The 25,793-nt window shown below is 38.2% G+C and overlaps 1 protein-coding gene across 1 annotated transcript; it reads left to right on the forward strand.

Annotated features, from left to right (window-relative positions):
• Positions 1-380: 380 nt before the first annotated feature.
• Positions 381-25,309, forward strand: LOC121377233 (zinc transporter 2-like). The gene is made up of 9 exons (XM_041505142.1): positions 381-731; positions 3,899-3,927; positions 7,688-7,798; positions 12,504-12,650; positions 13,129-13,282; positions 15,663-15,693; positions 19,478-19,583; positions 22,114-22,248; positions 23,649-25,309. The coding sequence occupies exons 1-9, from the start codon at positions 460-462 to the stop codon at positions 23,792-23,794; spliced, it is 1,131 nt and encodes a 376-aa protein (XP_041361076.1). The 5' UTR covers positions 381-459; the 3' UTR covers positions 23,795-25,309.
• The last annotated feature ends 484 nt before the right edge of the window (positions 25,310-25,793 follow it).

Consider the following 25,793-nt stretch of genomic DNA (forward strand, 5'->3'; position numbering starts at 1 on the left):
CAAAGTGGGTGGGGTGATGGGGGGGGGGGGGGGGGCGCACACACACACACATAAATACACGTTACCTATAAATATACGAAAACCATTGCTGCTACAGAGTGGGAGGGGGTAGGCACATGCCCCCTTGCCTCCCGCTTCCTATGCCAGAGTAAATTAATAGCCTATTGTTAAAACAGTTTTCCACTGTCAGCTGAGGTGTAAATGAATTTTGAAAAAAACATCACCAAAAACAAAACGAAAACCCCACACGTGACAGTTTAGTTTATATATTTGTGGATTCAACGTACAAAGGACATTACACCTTTAATACCACCCCAACCCCATCCATTTTGCGTCACATTTCAAAGGTTTTGTTAAGGGGAGATCACTCTCAATTATTATTCACTCCCCAAACTCGCAATTTGGCACGAGATGTTTGCTCCTTGTGTTGTGTTTTACTTGAAATAAAAGGCCGACACAATGGACGCAGACCGTTTGTGGCACATTCCATCAATTCAGACAGAAGTCGAAGAGGATTCGCCATTTTCTCCGGGCGACGTGGAACAAGTGCCGGACACCGTATTTCGAAGTGTCGGAGTTGACAGCGGAGTGGAAGGTGAAACTGCGTCCGCTCCGGAACGATGGAGGAGGAAATCACATCACAGATGTGTGTCCGCTCCGTTGTCCGAGAAGTCTGACTTCACTGACGATAGTGACGTTTACACGGAGACTAGCAAACTTACTGATTGCAGGTATAAATCTACCTGTCAGGTCCACGCATGCCTATAGATGCCCCACCTGGAAAAAAACACCTGGAAGGACTTTCCTTTGGCACTGTCACTAACCCTAACCCTAACTCTATTTATGAACAGTATTTATAATGTTCTTTATACATGACAGTGCCAAAGGAAAGTCCTGCCAAACAGCCTCCTTGTCAGTCAATGTAAAGAGAGACACTAGCCTGAATTTCGGGCCTAAATCTAACCCTAACCCACAGGTATCCCCAACCAATAACCCGGATGTGTTATAGTTACGTTATATAAAGAAAGAAAGAAATGTTTTATTTAACGACGCACTCAACACATTTTATTTACAGTTATATGGCGTCAGACATATGGTTAAGGACCACACACATTTTGAGAGGAAACCCGCTGTCGCCACTACATGGGCTACTCTTCCGATTGGCAGCAAGGGATCTTTTATTTGCGCTTCCCACAGGCAGGATAGCACAAACCATGGCCTTTGTTGAACCAGTTATGGATCACTGGTCGGTGCAAGTGGTTTACACCTACCCATTGAGCCTTGCGGAGCACTCACTCAGGGTTTGGAGTCTGTATCTGGATTAAAAATCCCATGCCTCGACTGGGATCCGAACCCAGTACCTACCAGCCTGTAGACCGATGGCCTAACCACTGCGTCACCGAGGCTGGTAGTTACTTTATATATGCTGGGGAGTAGCTAGAGAGGAAAACACGCTGAGGAAAACCCAGACCTGTAAAAATAAATATCAGTGTCACGGGGAAAAATAAAATAAATGTGGAGAAATTCCAGACGAGGCAAACGCCTAGTCTGCCTCGTGCTGGCTACACCATTGATATTTAATTATAGTATTCGTAATAGGGGTTTCTGTTTGGGCGTATCTGTGCCCAAACCTAGCCCGAGTACTCGGCCGTTCGTGAGCTAGATGGATATTTGAATGGTTATGATCGCTCTCTGTTTTATAGTGAAAACACGGAAACACTGCCTACCACCAAAGAAGAAAAAAATGCCTTAGAGTAGCAGACAGGATAGCACATACCACAACCTTTGATATACCAGTTGTAGTGCACTGGGTGGTATGGGAAATAGCCTAATCAATCCTCCAAAGGTCATTGATCCTAGACTACATGTATCCGTGCATCAAGTGAATGCTTTAGTTTACTATTGGACTACGTCCTGACCCTAGATGGATAGGTTACTTAGGTCTCATTTAGCCCAAATACTAGCTCTGACGGTAAGACTTGGGTCTCATTTAGCCCAATTACTAGCTCTGATGGTAAGACTTAGGTCTCATTTAGCCCGAATACTAGCTCTGACGGTAAGACTTAGGTCTCATTTAGCCCGAATACTAGCTCTGACGGTAAGACTTAGGTCTCATTTAGCCCGAATACTAGCTCTGACGGTAAGACTTGGGTCTCATTTAGCCCAAATACTAGGTAAGACTTGGGTCTCATTTAGCCCAAATACTAGCTCTGACGGTAAGACTTAGGTCTCATTTAGCCCGAATACTAGCTCTGACGGTAAGACTTGGGTCTCATTTAGCCCAAATACTAGCTCTGACGGTAAGACTTAGGTCTCATTTAGCCCGAATACTAGCTCTGACCGTAAGACTTAGGTCTCATTTAGCCCGAATACTAGCTCTGACGGTAAGACTTAGGTCTCATTTAGCCCGAATACTAGCTCTGACGGTAAGACTTAGTTCTCATTTAGCCCAAATACTAGCTCTGACGGTAAGACTTAGGTCTCATTTAGCGCGAATACTAGCTCTGACTGTAAGACTTGGGTCTCATTTAGCCCGAATACTAGCTCTGACGGTAAGACTTGGGTCTCATTTAGCCCAAATACTAGCTCTGACGGTAAGACTTAGGTCTCATTTAGCCCGAATACTAGCTCTGACGGTAAGACTTAGGTCTCATTTAGCCCGAATACTAGCTCTGACGGTAAGACTTAGTTCTCATTTAGCCCAAATACTAGCTCTGACGGTAAGACTTAGGTCTCATTTAGCGCGAATACTAGCTCTGACTGTAAGACTTGGGTCTCATTTAGCCCGAATACTAGCTCTGACGGTAAGACTTGGGTCTCATTTAGCCCAAATACTAGCTCTGACGGTAAGACTTAGGTCTCATTTAGCCCGAATACTAGCTCTGACGGTAAGACTTAGGTCTCATTTAGCCCGAATACTAGCTCTGACGGTAAGACTTAGGTCTCATTTAGCCCGAATACTAGCTCTGACGGTAAGAGAGCTAGACGGACATTTCGACAGTTATCAACAGTCGGAGACCAATCTATATAAATTCTGCGCAATGGCTGCCAACCAAACTGTAGTCAAAAGATTCTCGCTCTAATACAACAACAAGCCTATGTTTGATGTTAAATACAACAACAGTCCTATGTTTGACGTTAAATACAACAATCCTATGTTTGACCTTAAATACAACAATCCTATGTTTGACGTTAAATACAACAATCCTATGTTTGATGTTAAATGCAACAACAATCCTATGTTTGACGTTAAATACATTTACATCGATAATATTTTTATCCCCCTGATAAAACTAATACACACAATGACACTACAGGAAGAAACCCGTTAGGAAATACGTATTTAACCAGAACATTATTGAAAGGGGTTGCTGTCGGCTTTCTTACTGTAGCCTAGGTGTGGGGAGGGTCAAAAGTAGTAACTGGACAATGACCAGGGATCAAAATGGAAACAAATGTAAATAAAACTTTGTTATAATTGATAACAAATTTGGACTAGTGCTTTATCTTTGTGGGCTACTGGAATGTACCGGCCTCTTTGGTGTCGTGGTTAACCCATCAGACATAAGGCTGGTAGGTACAGAGTTCGCAGCCTGGTACCAACTCCCACCCAGAGTGAGTTTTAACGACTCGGTGGGTAGTTGTAACACCACTACACCCGCTTCTCTCTCACTAATAACTAACCAACTATAACAACTAACCCACTGTCCTGGACAGACAGCCCAGATAGCTGAGGTGATTGCCCAGGACAGTGTGCTTGAACCTTAATTGGATGTAAGCATGATAATAAGTTGAAATGAAAGGAATGTTCAAACTCTCTAACCCTATGGCTATTGTGTCTTAATTTTCAAAATATTTGTCATATCCTGCTAATGTTTTTTTTTCTTCTTTTTTTCAGATCAAATGGATGGTATCCAGGATCAGATGGTAAAGTATATTTTAGATTATTTGCTGCTGATTAAATTAATATTCTCTAATTGTGTCGTTAAACAAAACAAACAGACTAGAGCTGTGTGGTATACCATATATACTGTTCGGTATCGGTATCGGTATCGGTATCATGTCAGTACCTCTAGAGCTGGGCAGTATACCGTATATACCGTTCGGTATCGGTATCATGTCAATACCTCTAGAGCTAGGCGGTATACACCGTTCAGTATCGGTATCATGTCAATACCGATTGACCGTACCGAGCGAAGAAAAATGTTTCCAGCCATTTAGTAAAGCAGTAACAATATATCTAACGGATGCAAAATGGGTTGGGTATAACTATAAATCAGAAGAGAGCCGTGTGTATGGAATTTTATTTAGATGACATTAGCAGGTGAGCGTCGACTCAGGCATGCGTTTAAAACCGAGTATACCGAAAATACCACTCAATATCAGTATCCAGGGCTTTTAGATTATGGTTGCTCCACTCACCTAGCTAGTCATAATCAATGTTGGGCTAGTAAATAACTACTATTTCCATACCCGATGGTTAGTGAAAAAAATATTGTGAAATGTTGCAGTTATGTTTATTTTATAAATATGAATATTCTGACCCCACCCCAACCCCCAATGTTAGTGATTTTAAGCTCTGTCTCCCTCTTTAGGCGACATATCTGATTATTACTATTGTTTAGTAAAATTACATTAACTTAAAGTAAAGTAGGGCTGGTGAATATTTCATTGTGGCTAGTAAAAGTTTAAAATCACTGATCTCATTGCTATTAGATTTAAACAAATATTTTATAAGCCCTGCGGTATCGGTATTGTGTTAATGACAGAATACCGATACCGATGCCAAGTTAAATCACAAAAAATATACCGATGCCGAACCTCAAATTTCAGTAATGCACCACTCTAAAAGTGACTAACCTGAGTTTGCTGTCATTGTAACATACAACTAACAGATTGTTCATGCATATGAACAAATGTATATCGAGAAGAAAATAACAATGACTGCTGTAAACAGTAGCATAGGACTGCAAATACAACATATTAAGACCAGACCTGTCAACCCTCCCGGATTCCGCGGGAGTCTCCCGGTATTTGATCAAATCTCCTTTCGCCTGTGCGGGAGACAGTTTCTCCTGTTAAATGACATTTTTGTAAGCATAAAAAAAAAATCGATCCTCTTTTGTCAAAATAACAGAAGGGAAGTAACTCTGCCTTTTTTTCTCATTCGGAAAATGTCGACTACTTTCGGTTTCCGAGAATGTAACAGGCCGAATTGTCCCGACTGTTTAACCTTTGCCGAAGTGAGAATTGTGGGATAGCCTATTTATATTGTTAAAAAAGCACATGGAGTTTATAAAATGATGTGTTATTATAATGTTTGTTGTCATCGTAATGGCTACGAAGCGTGTTGCCGCTAATTAAACAGGCTGTGTATTGACATTCAGTGTTGCCATATAAAAAAAAAAAAAACTATCCAATTTAGTTCCAATAGCCGATGATAAGATTAAAAATCAATGTGCTCTAGTGGCGTCGTTAAATAAAACAAACTTTACTTTTAATAACACCTCTGAATTGTAAAATGTCTTCCCACTGGATTACATAATGCAACTATGACAAATCTGAGTTGACAGCGATACACACGATGCATGTTAAAATCACATGTCACAGCAAGACAACGAAAAGACCAATTAGCTGTATAAACATACTTGTGTCAGTGAATTTTGTATGTTTGTGCGGTAAAATGTTGGTTATAAGGGTACACTTCAAGAAATTATTTTTGTACAATTAAAAAAATTTGTTTGACATTGACATAAAGTTACTCACGGAAATGGGTATAATTCCGGTATATTTCACACGATGTCCGTAAAGAGGTTTTACTTATGATTAATGAAAATACAATGTTTATTGCATCATTATAATGATTTTAAATCAGTACCACGCCACCGTTCCTCATTATAGTAAAAACTGAATATTAATTTATAAGATTTATATAAATTTGTCTTTGGTATTAGGTACACTAACCACAAATGATAATGTAACGCAACCTGTAAGGCTGTAAGTGTAATACCGTAAATGTACTAATTAAATTTTTTATTTCTTGTTCATGTTCTTAACATTTTTGGATAAAATATATTTTTTTGTTTAAATATGTATTAAATCATAATAATATTTAAACTTAAAAAAAAAAAATAATAATAATAATATTTTTTTTTTTTTTTTTTTAATGCCAAGATCTAAAGTTAAGAAGTATATATGACATTATAAAGTATTCATATAACTTATTGTAATAATGTTTTTTTTAAATCTTGCGATTTTGGGTTAAATTGTGTGAATTTAAAAAATCTCCTGCTTTTTGACCAAATCTCCTGCTTTTTCAACACACACCTCCTGCTTTCTCTTGACTAAAGGTTGACAGGTCTGATTAAGACACTGGTATCCTAATGAAGAAAATGTATTTATGTAATTTTAGAAAAAAGAAATGTTTTATTTAACGACACACTCAACACATTTTATTTACGGTTATATGGTGTCAGACATATGGTTAAGGACCATACAGATTTTGAGAGGAAACCTGCTGTCGCCACTTCATGGGCTACTCTTTCCGATTAGCAGCAAGGGATCTTTTATTTGCGCTTCCCACAGGCAGGATGGCACAAACCATGGCCTTTGTTGAACCAGTTATGGATCACTGGTCAGTGCAAGTGGTTTACACCTGCCCATTGAGCCTTGCAGAACACTCACTCAGGGTTTGGAGTCGGTATCTGGATTAAAAATCCCATGCCTCGACTGGGATCCGAACCCAGTACCTACCAGCCTGTTGACCGATGGCCTAACCACGACGCCAACGAGGCCGGTTATATGTAATTTTAGATGCCAAAAACATTTTTTTAGTCGGAACCATCTTGAGCTTGTTCATTTCTCGATGAACGTAGAAATAACGTTGTCAGGGAACATTATGGTATGGTATGGTATAGGAATTAACGTGTACATTCAGAGCAAGCCGTTTTAGCGCACGCCTGTCATGGGCACAGGTGTTGACCTCGACCGGCTCCTCTGTTCATGACAGGAGGGAACGTCATATCTGATGACGTCATTATAAATGAGGGCGAGACGTAGCCCGGTGGTAAAGCGCTTGCATGATGCGCGGTCGGTTTGGGATCGATCCCCGTCGGTGGGCCCATTGGGCCATTTCTCGCTCCAGCCAGTGCACCACGACTGGTACATCAAAGGACGTGGTATGTGCTATCCTGTCTATGGGATGGTGCATATAAAAGATCCATTGCTGCTAATCGAAAAGAGTAGCTCATGAAGTGGAGACAGCGGGGTTCCTCCCTTAATACCTGTGTGGTTCTTAACCATATGTCAGAGGCCATATAACCGTAAATAAAATGTGTTGAGTGTGTCATTAAATAAAACATTTCCTTCCTTCATTTGATATGGGCAACTTGTCTTATTGAGCATTACTGTTAAGAACTAAAAGAATTCAAAATAAAATGAATTTTTAATGTTATTATTAGTATGCTTCAAATTTAATTATACAGTTTGTATGTTATTTCTTTTACTTTCATCTGTGTATGAAAAAAACTAAAAATCATCCGTAAACTTGTTGTGTGAACGGCTTTGCAGATTCACACAGTTTGATGATGATTTTTTTTGTTCATACCGTGATGAACATAACAGAAATAATAAACTATCCGTAGATGGTTGCAATCTCTTTATCTAAATTTTTTTAATCTTGTTTCAGTTGGTCATTGCCATGACAAGTCGAACACGAGACAGATGGACAAGAAAGCTCGTAACAAACTGATCACTGCCAGCGTTTTCTGTCTCATCTTCTTGTCGGCCGAGGCTGCTGGTGAGTGGAAGAAAGGAAGGGTTGACACCCCAGCACATTGTTTAATCTGTCTGTATCAGCATTTACATGTGGTACTTGTGAGAAGAGGTTTCTGAAAATTAACTTTAAACATACAATTATATCAATATGTTGTTGATAAATTATGGGTCAATATGTTGTTGATAAATTATGGGTCAATATGTTGTCGATAAATTATGGGTCAATATGTTGTCGATAAATTATGGGTCAATATGTTGTCGATAAACTATGGGTCAAGATGTTGTGGGTAAACTATGGGTCAATATGTTGTCGATAAACTATGGGTCAATATGTTGTCGATAAACTATGGGTCAATATGTTGTCGATAAACTATGTGTCAATATGTTGTCGATAAACTATGGGTCAATATGTTGTCGATAAACTATGTGTCAATATGTTGTCGATAAACTATGTGTCAATATATTGTCGATAAACTGTGTGTCAAAATTAACAAATGTTTGACCTCCACTATCATGTATCTTTGATATTGTAATTTTAAAGTTAAAACCATACCAACTGCTATAATATTTGTTTGGTTTTAAATCGTTTAAATTCAATCATTGCTGAAGCAAGTCTGGTCTTGTGTAATATACATGTAGTTTTCATTTGCACATTTAATTTCAGACATGATTTCCATGGCCGCATGCACATTAATGAAATGGGTTACCATATTACAGAGCTTCTAGAATTTGTATAAAATTCACTAGCCATTGGATCAGTGATTAAAAATATTTACTAGCCACGATTAAAAATTCACTAGCCATTGGATCAGTGATTAAAAATATTTACTAGCCACGATTAAAAATTCACTAGCCCTACTTTTTTTTAAGTTAATAAAAGTTTACTAAATAACAGTAATAATCAGATATTTCACCTAAAGAGGGGAGGATACAGCTTAAAAACACTAACATTTGGGGGGAGAGGGTTGGGGTTGGGGCATGATATTCATATTTACAAAATAGATTTAACTGCAACATCTGACCCAAAACAAATTCACTAGGCGTCGGGCATGGCAGTAGTAGTTATTTATTAGCCCAACATTAAATATCACTAGCCATGGGAGTGGGGCTAACATAATCTAGAAGCCCTGTCTGGCATGGCAGTAGTAGTTATTTACTAGCCCAACATTGAATATCACTAGCCATAGGAGTGGGGCTACCATAATCTAGAAGCCCTGTATGGCATGGCAATAGTATTTATTTACTAGCCCAACATTGAATATCACTGGCCATGGGAGTGGGGCTACCATAATCTAGAAGCCCTGTATGGCATGGCAATAGTATTTATTTACTAGCCCAACATTGAATATCACTGGCCATGGGAGTGGGGCTACCATAATCTAGAAGCCCTGTCTGGCATGGCAATAGTATTTATTTACTAGCCCAACACTGAATATCACTAGCCATGGGAGTGGGGCTACCATAATCTAGAAGCCCTGTCTGGCATGGCAGTAGTATTTACTTACTAGCCCAACATTGAATATCACTGGCCATGGGAGTGGAGCTACCATAATCTAGAAGCCCTGTCTGACATGGCAATAGTATTTATTTACTAGCCCAACATTGAATATCACTGGCCATGGGAGTGGGGCTACCATAATCTAGAAGCCCTGTCTGACATGGCAATAGTATTTATTTACTAGCCCAACACTGAATATCACTAGCCATGGGAGTGGGGCTACCATAATCTAGAAGCCCTGTCTGGCATGGCAGTAGTATTTACTTACTAGCCCAACATTGAATATCACTGGCCATGGGAGTGGGGCTACCATAATCTAGAAGCCCTGTCTGGCATGGCAATAGTATTTACTTACTAGCCCAACATGGAATATCACTGGCCATGGGAGTGGGGCTACCATAATCTAGAAGCCCTGTCTGGCATGGCAATAGTATTTACTTACTAGCCCAACATGGAATATCACTGGCCATGGGAGTGGGGCTATGATAATCTAGAAGCCCTGTCTGGCATGGCAATAGTAGTTATTTACTAGCCCAACATTGAATATCACTGGCCATGGGAGTGGGGCTACCATAATCTAGAAGCCCTGTCTGACATGGCAATAGTAGTTATTTACTAGCCCAACATCGAATATCACTGGCCATGGGAGTGGGGCTACCATAATCTAGAAGCCCTGATATTATTTATTTTTCATAACCCATGCATAGGCCAGTTGGTAGAACGCTCGGCTGATGTGATTGTGTCTTAGGATCAAATCACCTCGGTCGTCCCATTCTCTGATTGGCTTTTTTCCTGTTCCAACCAGTGTGCTACAATTGGCATATTAAAGGCTGTGGTATATGCTGCTCTGTCTGTGGGAAAGTACATTTAAAAGATCCCTTGCTGCTAATGGGAAAATGTAGTAGATTTCCTTTAAGACTATGTGTTCAGGGCTTCTAAAATATGGTAGTCCCACTCCCATGGCTAGTGATATTCAGTTGTGGGCTAGTAAATAACTACTATTGCCTGGCCTGATGGCTAGTGAATGTTTTTTGATCAAATGTTGCAGTTACGTCTATTTTGTAAATATGAATATCCAGTCTCCACCCCAACCTCCCAGTGTTAGTGTTTTTAATCTCTATCTTGTTGTTGCTGATTATTACTATTACTTAGTAAAATTGTATTATTTAAGGTAAAGTAGGGCTAGTAAATGTTTAATTGTGGCTAGTAAATGTTTAATTATGGCTAGTAAATGTTTAATCGTGGCTAGTAAATGTTTAATTATGGCTAGTAAATGTTTAATTGTGGCTAGTAAATGTTTAATCGTGGCTAGTAAATGTTTAATCGTGGCTAGTAAATGTTTAATCGTGGCTATTAAATGTTTAAAATCACTGATCCCATGGCTAGTTGATTTTATAAAAATTCTAGAAGCCCTGATGTCAGAATTACCAAATGTTTGACATCCAATAGCTGATGATTAATAAATCAATGTGCTCTAGTGGTGGCTTTAAACAAAACACACTTTTAACTTTTCTCAGCCCTTTTAAATGGATTGCACTGTTTTATTTCTCAAATGTCTGTCTGTGATATTTGGTCTTTATAAAAGTGGAATTGTGAGATAATCCACTATTAAGGACCTTTGAGATTGCACTTTTAAATTTGTTTAATCCCAAACTAACTTGCATCACGTACGTTAGTTTGTTTTTCAGTCAGTGTAAATGTAAAACAATTCTTAACAAATTACCATAAAATTTTCAAGGGGGTGAATTCTCCTCCGATCAGCTGTTTTCCTCTCATGGAACATTGCATTTCCTTGCATTTTAATCATCCTTTCCTCCAAAATGTGTCAGATGGCACAGATTTTAACCTAGGATTTCAAGAATTTCCGGGACCCCTCTAGATTTCCACTTTTTAACAGTTCACCAATTCCCAGCCCAGGATTATGTAGGTTAAATCTGATGTTTAATGCAAGTGTAAAGGTAAACCAAGGTAGACGGGATGTCCCAGAATTACTGATAGTAACAGATATGTAGTTCACAGAGACTATAGATAGTACTAAACCAAATAACTTCCGGCTGGGTCAGAGTTCGAGGTGCACCCAACTTTTGATAGAGTAGTGAACACCACAAGTTATGTGATTGGTGATAAATGTGAGTGTGTTGGTTGTAAAAAAAAATAGTTTCATCTGGGCAAAAAATTTATTGAATTTTGTTTCATCTAGTAGCCTTGTGCTTGAAACATGTATGGGGTACATATAAAAAAAAGTTCTAAACTTTTGTACGGAACTAGGATAGTCATAGATGCTACCCGTTATCTCTGAAATGAGCAGCTTCACCCCTAATATTTTCTGATTCACTTTAAGGATGAGGGGTGGTAGTGTTTATATCCATGGTGGTTGTGTTGTAGGCGGTATATTAGCCGGTAGTCTGACTATCATGTAATTTGTGTTGTAGGCGGTATAATAGCCGGTAGTCTGACTATCATGTAATTTGTGTAGTAGGCGGTATAATAGCCGGTAGTCTGACTATCATGTAATTTGTGTTGTAGGCGGTATAATAGCCGGTAATCTGACTATCATGTAATTTGTGTTGTAGGCGGTATAATAGCCGGTAGCCTGACTATCATGTAATTTGTGTTGTAGGCGGTATAATAGCCGGTAGCCTGACTATCATGTAATTTGTGTAGTAGGCGGTATAATAGCCGGTAGCCTGACTATCATGTAATTTGTGTTGTAGGCGGTATAATAGCCGGTAGCCTGACTATCATGTAATTTGTGTAGTAGGCGGTATAATAGCCGGTAGTCTGACTATCATGTAATTTGTGTAGTAGGCGGTATAATAGCCGGTAGCCTGACTATCATGTAATTTGTGTAGTAGGCGGTATAATAGCCGGTAGTCTGACTGTCATGTAATTTGTGTTGTAGGCGGTATATTAGCCGGTAGTCTGACTGTCATGTAATTTGTGTTGTAGGCGGTATAATAGCCGGTAGTCTGACTGTCATGTAATTTGTGTTGTAGGCGGTATAATAGCCGGTAGTCTGACTATCATGTAATTTGTGTTGTATGCGGTATAATAGCCGGTAGTCTGACTATCATGTAATTTGTGTTGTAGGCGGTATATTAGCCGGTAATCTGACTATCATGTAATTTGTTGTAGGCGGTATATTAGCCGGTAGTCTGACTATCATGTAATTTGTGTTGTAGGCGGTATAATAGCTGGTAGTCTGACTATCATGTAATTTGTGTTGTAGGCGGTATATTAGCCGGTAGTCTGGCGATCGTGTCCGATGCGGCTCATCTCCTGACAGATTTTGCGAGTTTCCTCGTCAGTCTGCTGGCGCTGTATCTCGGGACTCGCCCGGCCACCAAGAAACTCAGTTTTGGATGGTACAGAGCAGGTAGGTACTGTAGTGTTGGTCATTTTTAAAAATTATTGTTTAGCGACACCACTAGAGCACATTGATTTAATAATCATCGGCTATTGGATGTCAAACATATGGTCATCTTGACACAGTCATGGAGAGGGAACCCGCTACCTTTTTCCAATTGACATCCACTAGCTGATGATTAATAAATTAATGTGTATCGTTAAGAAAAAACAATTACCAAATGTTTTTGACATCCACTATCCGATGATTAATAAATCAGTGTGCTCTAGAGGTATCGTTAAACAAAACAAGCTTTAACTGAAAACCTTGTCAGAATTTCCAAATGTTTTTAATATCCACTAGCTGATGATTAATAAATCAATGTGCTCTAGAGGTATCGTTAAACAAAACAAGCTTTAACCGAAAACTTTATCAAAGTTACCAAATGTTTTTGACAAATGTTTTGTGCTCTAGAGGTATCGTTAAACAAAACGTGACATGTTTTCAGAGATTCTTGGCGCACTGATGTCCATCCTGGTTCTGTGGGTGTTGACTGGTATTCTGTGCTACTCTGCGGTGGAGCGTGTCATCAGCAACCAGTACGAGATCAACGCCACTATCATGCTGATCACCGCCGCGGTCGGAGTCGCATTCAACCTCTTGTGAGTCGCTTTTAAACAATATTTATTTCTCTTTATATATTAACAGATGGGATCGGTCAACAGGCATTGCCTATATAAAAAACCTTTCCCTATGTTATACAATGGAAGTACTAACTGCAGAACTTGGTTTAACAATGTTTATTTCTGTTTATATATTAACAGATGGGATTGGTCAACAGACATAGCCTATATAAAGACCTTTCCCTATGTTATACAATGGAAGTACTAACTGCAGAACTTGGTTTAACAATGTTTATTTCTGTTTATATATTAACAGATGGGATTGGTCAACAGACATAGCCTATATAAAAACCTTTCCCTATGTTATACAATGGAAGTACTAACTGCAGAACTTGGTTTAACAATGTTTATTTCTGTTTATATATTAACAGATGGGATTGGTCAACAGACATAGCCTATATAAAACACCTTTCCCTATGTTATACAATGGAAGTACTAACTGCAGAACTTGGTTTAACAATGTTTATTTCTGTTTATATATTAACAGATGGGATTGGTCAACAGAATAGCCTATATAAAAACCTTTCTATGTTATATTTATAACCAAATAAGTTTCAGAGTGTATAGATTAACAGATGGGATTGGTCAACAGACATAGCCTATATAAAAACCTTTCCCTATGTTATACAATGGAAGTACTAACTGCAGAACTTGGTTTAACAATGTTTATTTCTGTTTATATATTAACAGATGGGATTGGTCAACAGACATAGCCTATATAAGAACCTTTCCCTATGTTATACAATGGAAGTACTAACTGCAGAACTTGGTTTAACAATGTTTATTTCTGTTTATATATTAACAGATGGGATTGGTCAACAGACATAGCCTATATAAAGACCTTTCCCTATGTTATACAATGGAAGTACTAACTGCAGAACTTGGTTTAACAATGTTTATTTCTGTTTATATATTAACAGATGGGATTGGTCAACAGACATAGCCTATATAAAAACCTTTCCCTATGTTATACAATGGAAGTACTAACTGCAGAACTTGGTTTAACAATGTTTATTTCTGTTTATATATTAACAGATGGGATTGGTCAACAGACATAGCCTATATAATCTCATTTATACAATGGAAGATAGCAGATTCCATTCATGGGATTGCCATCCACCACATAAGGGGGGTCCTGTGGTGGATAAGATGAACCGCCCCACACAATGTTTATTTCTGTTTATATATTAACAGATGGGATTGGTCTAACAGACATAGCCTATATAAAAACCTTTCCCTATGTTATACAATGGAAGTACTAACTGCAGAACTTGGTTTAACAATGTTTATTTCTGTTTATATATTAACAGATGGGATTGGTCAACAGACATAGCCTATATAAAAACCTTTCCCTATGTTATACAATGGAAGTACTAACTGCAGAACTTGGTTTAACAATGTTTATTTCTGTTTATATATTAACAGATGGGATTGGTCAACAGACATAGCCTATATAAAGACCTTTCCCTATGTTATACAATGGAAGTACTAACTGCAGAACTTGGTTTAACAATGTTTATTTCTGTTTATATATTAACAGATGGATTGGTCAACAGACATAGCCTATATAGCGGACCTTTCCCTATGTAGTACAATGGAAGTACTAACTGCAGAACTTGGTTTAACAATGTTTATTTCTGTTTATATATTAACAGATGGGATTGGTCAACAGACATAGCCTATATAACAGTTTCCCTATGTTATACAATGGAAGTACTAACTGCAGAACTTGGTTTAACAATGTTTATTTCTGTTTATATATTAACAGATGGGATTGGTCAACAGACATAGCCTATCCTCGACCTTTCCCTATGTTATACAATGGAAGTACTAACTGCAGAACTTGGTTTAACAATGTTTATTTCTGTTTATATATTAACAGATGGGATTGGTCAACAGACATAGCCTATATAAAGACCTTTCCCTATGTTATACAATGGAAGTACTAACTGCAGAACTTGGTTTAACAATGTTTATTTCTGTTTATATATTAACAGATGGGATTGGTCAACAGACATAGCCTATATAAAAACCTTTCCCTATGTTATACAATGGAAGTACTAACTGCAGAACTTGGTTTAACAATGTTTATTTCTGTTTATATATTAACAGATGGGATTGGTCAACAGACATAGCCTATATAAAGACCTTTCCCTATGTTATACAATGGAAGTACTAACTGCAGAACTTGGTTTAACAATGTTTATTTCTGTTTATATATTAACAGATGGGATTGGTCAACAGACATAGCCTATATAAAAACCTTTCCCTATGTTATACAATGGAAGTACTAACTGCAGAACTTGGTTTAACAATGTTTATTTCTGTTTATATATTAACAGATGGGATTGGTCAACAGACATGTCGCAGCTTTCATTATTTATTTCAAGGTTTGAATTTTTTATTTCTGGTCATGTGACCACGTTAAATCTTTATTACACACCAGTGTAAGATATTGCTCATGACATAACAATAACTCAGTATCTAACTGGTGTAATATTGGCGTGATGTAGATCATTTGCTGACCCAGTTTGTAGAAAATAAACATATATGTCTCGACATCTGCTTACTTCTGTGCTGCAGCTTGTTTGCATTGTTTGTAGTAAATAAAATACTGAACTAGCATGCCTGTCATACCATTTTTATGAAACTTGTGAACAGTGTTGGTATCTTACTCGCTTTCACTCGTCAGATACCAAATCTGTTCACTCGTTTCATAAAAATTGTCTGACAGGCAAGCTCATTTAGTATTCTTTACTTTGCCTACTGTTTGTACACATTTTACATTTGGTTTTCTCGTATATTCTTCCTAGATTAATTTTTGTGAAAATGCAAAAGAACTGCAAGAACAAAAAACAACAAAAAACAATAAAGCGTTTGCAATAGTGCCGGTTAAAGTGTAAGTATATTGGCTGACATATTACATTAAACTTTCTGTTTTAGTAATAATTGTCAAATAAGTTGTAATACTTAGAGTAATTCAGTGTGTACATAGGTAGACAAAGTGTAAGTATATTGGCTGACATATTACATTAAACTTTCTGTTTTAGTAATAATTGTCAAATCAGTTGTAATACTTAGAGTAATTCAGTGTGTACATAGGTAGACAAAGTGTAAGTATATTGGCTGACATATTACATTAAACTTTCTGTTTTAGTAATAATTGTCAAATCAGTTGTAATACTTAGAGTAATTCAGTGTGTACATAGGTAGACAAAGTGTAAGTATATTGGCTGACATATTACATTAAACTTTCTGTTTTAGTAATAATTGTCAAATCAGTTGTAATACTTAGAGTAATTCAGTGTGTACATAGGTAGACAAAGTGTAAGTATATTGGCTGACATATTACATTAAACTTTCTGTTTTAGTAATAATTGTCAAATCAGTTGTAATACTTAGAGTAATTCAGTGTGTACATAGGTAGACAAAGTGTAAGTATATTGGCTGACATATTACATTAAACTTTCTGTTTTAGTAATAATTGTCAAATCAGTTGTAATACTTAGAGTAATTCAGTGTGTACATAGGTAGACAAAGTGTAAGTATATTGGCTGACATATTACATTAAACTTTCTGTTTTAGTAATAATTGTCAAATCAGTTGTAATACTTAGAGTAATTCAGTGTGTACATAGGTAGACAAAGTGTAAGTATATTGGCTGACATATTACATTAAACTTTCTGTTTTAGTAATAATTGTCAAATCAGTTGTAATACTTAGAGTAATTCAGTGTGTACATAGGTAGACAAAGTGTAAGTATATTGGCTGACATATTACATTAAACTTTCTGTTTTAGTAATAATTGTCAAATCAGTTGTAATACTTAGAGTAATTCAGTGTGTACATAGGTAGACAAAGTGTAAGTATATTGGCTGACATATTACATTAAACTTTCTGATTTAGTAATAATTATTTGTACATATTTTTTACTTTTACTGCAGACAGATTTATGTTCAAACTTAAAGACAGTTTTATAGTCAGACAGACATATAGACAGACAGACATACATATAAACAGACAGACATACATATAGACAGACAGACAGACAGACATACATATGGACAGACAGACATACAGATTTATGTTCAAACTTAAAGACAGTTTTATAGTGAGACAGACATATAGACAGACAGACATACATATAGACAGACAGACATACATATAAACAGACAGACAGACATATAGACAGACAGACAGACAGACATACATATAAACAGACAGACATACATATAGACAGACAGACATACATATAAACAGACAGACATACATATAGACAGACAGATATACATATGGACAGACATACCAGACTTTCAGATGGGTGTACAGACAGACATCTGTTGACAGATACATGTAAACAGACAGGCAGACAGGCTGACAGACACGCAGACAGATAGACAAGTATAGAGACAGGCAGATAAACTTAAAGACAGATAGACTTCTGAATTGTAGAGAAGAAGAAGAAATGTTTATTTAACGACGCACTCAACACATTGTATTTACGGTTATATGGCGTCAGACATATGGTTACGGACCACACAGATATTGAGAGAGGAAACCCGCTGTTGCCACTTCATGGACTACTCTTTTCGATTAGCAGCAAGAGATCTTTTATATGCACCATCCCACAGACAGGGTAGTACATACCACAGCCTTTCATATGCCAGTTGTGGTGCACTGGTTGGAACGAGAAATAGCCCAATGGGCTCACCAATGGGGATGGATCCCAGTCTGACTGAGCATCGAACAAGTGCTTTACCACTGGGCTACATCCTGCCTGCATTTGAATTGTAGGGTCTCCATGAGTACTTGTGTACTGGGGTACTGGGTACTTGTGTACTGGGGTACTGGATACTGGGGTACTGGGTACTTGTGTACTGGGGTACTGGGTACTGGGTACTTGTGTACTGGGGTACTGGGTACTTGTGTACTGGGGTACTGGGTACTTGTGTACTGGGGTACTGGGTACTTGTGTACTGGGGTACTTGTGTACTGGGGTACTGGGTACTTGTGTACTGGGGTACTGGGTACTTGTGTACTGGGGTACGGACCAAGCCTAGCAAGACTTGAGTCCGTTCACAGGACTTGAGTAACCATTTAAGGGACAGCACTCTCATTTAATTATATCTTTTTACATCATTTTGCCATATGCTTGCCGCCGGTTACATTATAGGTCTGTGAGACATGGAGGGAAAACAAACGTGGAATGTGTGGAGTGCAATACATGGAGGGAAAACAAACATGGAATGTGTGGAGTGCAATACATGGAGGGAAAACAAACATGGAATGTGTGGAGTGCAATACAATGGAGGGAAAACAAACATGGAATGTGTGGAGTGCAATACATGGAGGGAAAACAAACGTGGAATGTGTGGAGTGCAATACAATGGAGGGAAAACAAACGTGGAATGTGTGGAGTGCAATACAATGGAGGGAAAACAAACATGGAATGTGTGGAGTGCAATACATGGAGGGAAAACAAACGTGGAATGTGTGGAGTGCAATACAATGGAGGGAAAACAAACATGGAATGTGTGGAGTGCAATACATGGAGGGAAAACAAACGTGGAATGTGTGGAGTGCAATACAATGGCATGATTTGGCATCCACGTTAAACAGGGGGCGGGACATAGCTCAGTGGTATACCGCTCGCCCTGATGAGCGATGAATCTAGGATTGATCCCTTCGGTGGGCCCATTGGGCTATTTCTCATTTCAGCCAGTGCTCCATAACTGGTGTAACAAAGGCTGTGGTATGTACTATCCTGTCTGTGGGATGGTGCATATAAAAGATCTCTTGCTGCTAATCGAAAAGAGTAATCCATGAAGTGGGAACAGCGGGTTTCACTCTCAATATCTGTGTGGTTCTTAACCATAAGTCCGACGCCATATAACTGTAAATAAAATGTGTTGAGTGCATCATTAAATAAAACATTTCCTTCCTTCCTTCCATGTTCAGCACTGGAATTGAGATGCATAATGCTATTTTACTTTATTCCTTAGTCTCATTATCATCTTGTGTAAGTGTCGGGTACTCAGGTCCAGGTCAAGTTTGACCCTCAAGTAGCTGAGTACAGTATTTTGAACTTGTGAAGTGGCACTGTTGAATAGACAGACAAATGGATGAATAACTAGAGAGAGAGCTACATGTAGTTAGATGTTTGTTTTTATTCAGCCAGAGTACAAGATTGCCGATCCGATCTGCACATTTTTCTTCTCGGGTTTGGTTCTGCTCACCACAATGACCGTGTTACGAGACATCCTTGTGGTTCTTATGGAAGGTAAGATATCTTGACATTAACACCACAATGACCGTGTTACGAGACATCCTTGTGGTTCTTATGGAAGGTGAGATATCTTGACATTAACACCACAATGACCGTGTTACGAGACATCCTTGTGGTTCTTATGGAAGGTGAGATATCTTGACATTAACACCACAATGACCGTGTTACGAGACATCCTTGTGGTTCTTATGGAAGGTGAGATATCTTGACATTAACACCACAATGACCGTGTTACGAGACATCCTTGTGGTTCTTATGGAAGGTGAGATATCTTGACATTAATACCACAATGACCGTGTTACGAGACGTCCTTGTGGTTCTTATAGAAGGTGAGATATCTTGACATTAATACCACAATGACCGCGTTACGAGACGTCCTTGTGGTTCTTATGGAAGGTAAGATATCTTGACATTAATACTGTCCAGCTAGAGTAGGTGTTACATTTTTATTTTATAACATTTAGTGAAATATTTTAAAATATCATTGAAATAAAAGTGTTATAAGTCAGTCAGTGATGATAACACATTTAGAGTGAATATTTCACTGTTTCAGTCTAAAATGTGTTATTGTCACTGTAGAAAGTGTTATCTTCACTGTAAGAAAGTCGGAACTATTTTGCTGCTGGCATTTTAAAAATAAAGGTAAATTGCCTAGTGGTAAAGCGTTCGCTTGATGCGTGGTCAGTCTAGGATCGATCCCTGTCGGTGGACCCATTTGGCTATATCTCGCTTCAGCCAGTGCTCCACAACTGGTGTAACAATGGTCGTGGTATGTACTATCCTGTCTCAATATCTGCATGGTCCTTAACCATTTTATGTGTTGAATGCATCGTTAAATAAAACATTTCTTTCCTTCCAAAATCTGGAAATTGCTGAATATCATACAGACTCTTCATGTATTGTTCCAAGGTGTATACTACCAAATCAAATCCCATAGACGACAATAGTAACATATGTGGCTAAAACTCCTACCTGCAACGTATCAATCGACATAGACACCACGGATATAAATACTACCACCCCTCACCCTTAAAGTGAATCCGAAAAAAATTGGGGTCAAGCTGCTCATTTCTGAGATAACTGGTAGCGTCTATGACTACCCTAGTTCTGCACAAAATTTTAGTACTTTTTTTTACAGGTACCCCATACATGTTTCAAGCACAAGGCTACTTGACACATTGGTACTAGATGAAAGAAAATTGCATATATTTTTGCCCAGATGAAACTATTTTGTTTTTTACAACACACTCACATTTATCACCTATCACAGGACTTGTGGTGTTCACTTCTCTATCAAAAGTTGGGTGCACCTCGAACTTTGACCCAGCTGGAAGTTATATGGTTTAGTGCTGTCTCTAGAGAGTGGCAGTCTTTCTGGTGACAGGAGGGAGTTTTTTACAGTGGTAAAGCGCTTGCCTGATGCGCGGTCGGTCTGGGATCAATACCCATTGGTGGACTAATGTGCTATTTCTCGTTCCAGCCAGTGCACCACTATTGGTATATCAAAGGCCGTGGTATGTGCTGTCATGTCTGTGGGATGGTGCATATAAAAGATCCTTTGCTACTAATGGAAAAATGTAGCGGTTTTCCTTTCTAAGATTATATGTTAGAATTACCAAATGTTTTGACATCCAATAGCTGATGATTAATAAAACAGTGTGCTCTAGTGGTGTCGTTAAACAAAACAAATGTTAACATTTCCTTTAGACAGAATACCTTAGAGTGATTCATGGAAGAAGTCATGATCTTGTCAAAACATTCTTTGGATTCTCTTGTGCAGAGGTATTATTTTGAACACCTATCATGAGCATACAGGCTCCCACTTTTGTAGGCGGTAAGGCTGCCTTTTGCCCGAATTAAAAGAAAATGCCCAAATGTGGATAACAGCATTTATTCATATTAACTTTACTGCCAACCAGCTATATAGGGTTACAAACGAATCACTACACATTTTTACATGAATTACAACTAATTTTGAGGGTAGAATGATGGAAATACATGTGCATAGTAAAAAGGTCTCAGGTTAGCGCATTGTACCCGAATATTTCTCTCATTTTCTCCTGAATTTAAGGTTTTGCTAGCACTCCCAATCCCCCACCCACCCATGGGGCAGGATGTAGCCCAATGGTAAAGCATTTGCTTGATGCACGGTTAGTCTAGGATTGATCCCCGTCGGTGGACACATTAGGCCATATATCGTTCCAGCCAGTGCTCCACGACTGGTGTAACAAAGACTGTGGTATGTACTATCCTGGCTGTTTTGGGATGGTGCATATAAAAGATCCCTTGCTGCTAATAAAGAAAGAGTAGCCCATGAAGTGGCGATATCTGGTTTCCTCTTTCAATATCTGTGTGGTCCTTAACCATATGTCTGACGCCATATAACCGTAAATGAAATATGTTGAGTGCGTTGTTAAATAAAACATTCCCCCCCCACCCCCCGTCTTGTACGCTTATGACACCTACTATCATTCATATTCAGATTGTACTGTAAAGTAAATGTACTCTTATTTTATTATTTCAGGGACACCTAAAAATGTAGATTTTTCTGAAGTGAGGCAGACATTTTACGAGATAGATGGTGTTAAAGATATTCACAATCTTCGAGTCTGGTCACTGACGTTAGACAAGATAGCCCTGTCTGTTCATATTGCAGTAGGTTAGTATGAAGATGTAATTTAATAAGACCATTTTTTGTCTTTTCAAATAATGATTATATACTGTGAAGTCACTTTTGTTTATGGCCGTTTACTTTCCATGTCATTCTTAGACAAGGCGGTTCACGAATTTCACAACACAACACAAACATAATACATGTGTACTAACTATATGAATTTATGGTGCTACCTTTAGGTCTAACAGAATTTTAATAAAGTTAAGAAAATTTAATCCTGTGAAAATAAAAGGATTTGACAGTGATGGAGATCCCCATTGACATTACTAGAAGCAGTGATTGAACATTGTACAGTGATGGAGATCCCTATTGACATTACTAGAAGCAGTGATTGAACATTGTACAGTGATGGAGATCCCTATTGACATTACTAGAAGCAGTGATTGAACATTGTACAGTGATGGAGATCCCCATTGACATTACTAGAAGCAGTGATTGAACATTGTACAGTGATGCCCCTCAAAACTGGATGATTTTTTAAATATCAGTTCACAACAAAACCTCTCTAAAGCAGATACCCCTTGATACTGGACTTGTGAAATGGGTTTATGACATGGATATTATGGGTAAGTTATACTGTAGGTGGATAAAATGACATATCACATTTTATTACCCATATGGTTAAAATATCTTGGTACATATCAAAGTGATATGTCCCACTAGAACAACAAGTGTGATGTAACACTTCTACATTACACGGTGAAATATCTTGGTACAGTGTTATGTACCACTAGAATGACAAGTGTGTAACACTTCTACATTACACGGTGAAATATCTTGTCCCACTAGAATGACAAGTGTGGTGTAACACTTCTACATTACACGGTGAAATATCTTGGTACAGTGTTATGTACCACTAGAATGACAAGTGTGTAACACTTCTACATTACATGGTGAAATATCTTGGTACAGTGTTATGTACCACTAGAATGACAAGTGTGATGTAACACTTCTACATTACACGGTGAAATATCTTGGTACAGTGTTAGGTCCCACTAGAACGACAAGTGTGATGTAACACTTCTACATTACACGGTGACGTCATCGATTGGCACACTACAACCTTACAGGAACGTAACCAAACAAGTTGAGTAATATAACTAAAGATCGATTATAGGTTATAAATAAGATATTAAACTCACTACCATTTCTTATCAAGTTTATGCTAAAGCTCGTGACAATAAACTCGGGACATAAACATGATACGAAATGGAAGCTTGTTTAATATCCTATAAATACATGTATGCTTGTGAAAATTACATTTACATTTTTTATTGTTTACTTTCAGAGAATGATCAGAACCCACTGATTGTAATACAGTGGGTATCACTTACTCATTTCTGTAAAATTTGTATCATCTATGTTTTATTGTTGTTTACTTTCAGATAAAGATCAGAACCCACTGGTTTTGATCAAAGATGCGTCGCGCAGGATAAAAATGAAATATGGGATTGTCGACACAACGATGCAGATCGAGGAGTATGTGGATGAGATGCAGGACTGCACCAAGTGCCAGGATTTAAAAGACTGAAATATCCGACAGTGTTACAGCTAACACTGTGAGATCATTATACCCGACACTGTGAGATCGTTATACCCGACAGTGTTACGGCTAACACTGTGAGATCGTTATACCCGACAGTGTTACGGCTAACACTGTGAGATCGTTATACCCGACAGTGTTACAGCTAACACTGTGAGATCTTTATACAGGACAGTGTTACAGCTAACACTGTGAGATGTTTATACACGACAGTGTTACAGCTAACACTGTGAGATCGTTATACCCGACAGTGTTACAGCTAACACTGTGAGATCGTTATACCCGACAGTGTTAACACTGTGAGATGTTTATACACGACAGTGTTACGGCTAACACTGTGAGATGTTTATACCCGACAGTGTTACGGCTAACACTGTGAGATGTTTATACCCGACAGTGTTACGGCTAACACTGTGAGATGTTTATACCCGACAGTGTTACGGCTAACACTGTGAGATGTTTATACCCGACAGTGTTACGGCTAACACTGTGAGATGTTTATACCCGACAGTGTTACGGCTAACACTGTGAGATGTTTATACCCGACAGTGTTACGGCTAACACTGTGAGATCGCTATACCCGACAGTGTTACGGCTAACACTGTGAGATCGCTATACCCGACAGTGTTACAGCTAACACTGTGAGATCGCTATACCCGACAGTGTTACAGCTAACACTGTGAGATCGCTATACCCGACAGTGTTACAGCTAACACTGTGAGATCGCTATATCCGACAGTGTTACAGCTAACACTATGAGATTGTTATACCCGACAGTGTTACAGCTAACACTGAGAGATCATTAAATAGATGGACTGGTGTGAGCTGACATTGTAAAACATTTTTCAGACTAACAGACAGGGTTTTGTTTTTAATGACTAAAATTACATAGTCAAATTTAATTTTAAAAAATTGTTCAGAATTTATTTTATTATTACCCATATGATTAAAATATCTTGGTGCATATCAAAGTGATTTGTCCCATTAAAACGCCAAGTGGGACGTAACACTTCGACGTCACGCGATGACGTTGTCGATGGGTGCACTACAACCTCACAGGAACGTCAACCAAACCAGTTGAGTGATATAAATTAAGATCGATTATGGGTAATAAATAGGATATTAAACTCGCTACCATTTCGTATCAAGTTTATGACAATTGAAATTTATTTCACTTGGGACATAAACATCATACGAAATGGAAGCCTGTTTAATATCCTACAAATCTGTTGATTATATGTGTGGACGTATTTGAAAGTAAAATCAATCTTAATTTTGGCTACTATAAATATTAGAACAACCTAAAAAAGCACTATGTAGATGAGGGAATATTTTGGTTTCAAAATTTCGATTCGTTATGTTTCAAAATTGATTATCAACCAGGGGCGGGACATAGCCCAGTGGTAAAGCGCTCGCTCGATGCGCGGTCGGTCTGGGATCGATTCCCGTCGGTGGGCCCATTGGGCTATTTCTCACTCCAGCTAGTGCACCATGACTGGTACATCAAAGGCTGTGGTATATGTTATCCTGTCTGCGGGATGATGTATATAAAAAGATCCCTTGCTGCTAATTGAAAAGAGTAGCCCATGAAGTGGCAACAGCGGGTTTCATCTCTCAATATCTGTGTGGTTTTGAACCATATGTCCGACACCATATAATCGTAAATAAAATGTGTTGAGTGCATCATTAAATAAAACATTTCCTTCTTTCCTTTATTATCAACGAGTATTTAACTTGACAGAATTGTATAGCAACCAATGCCATATAACCGTAAATAAAAAATGTGTTGAGTGCGTCGTTAAATAAAACATTTCCTTACCTTTCTTTGTATAGCAACCTCTGAAACCTGCATAGTGAATCGCGATGCAATACTCAACAAAATGTTCCCCCGAATATACAGACTTTGATATTTAAAAGAAGAAAATGTATTTAATATGTAATATTAGTTGTTAAAATGGCTAATATAGTTAGGATCATGACACAGTGG

The sequence above is a fragment of the Gigantopelta aegis genome, chromosome 7 (assembly GCF_016097555.1).
Source record: "Gigantopelta aegis isolate Gae_Host chromosome 7, Gae_host_genome, whole genome shotgun sequence".
In the NCBI taxonomy this organism is placed as follows: domain Eukaryota; kingdom Metazoa; phylum Mollusca; class Gastropoda; order Neomphalida; family Peltospiridae; genus Gigantopelta; species Gigantopelta aegis.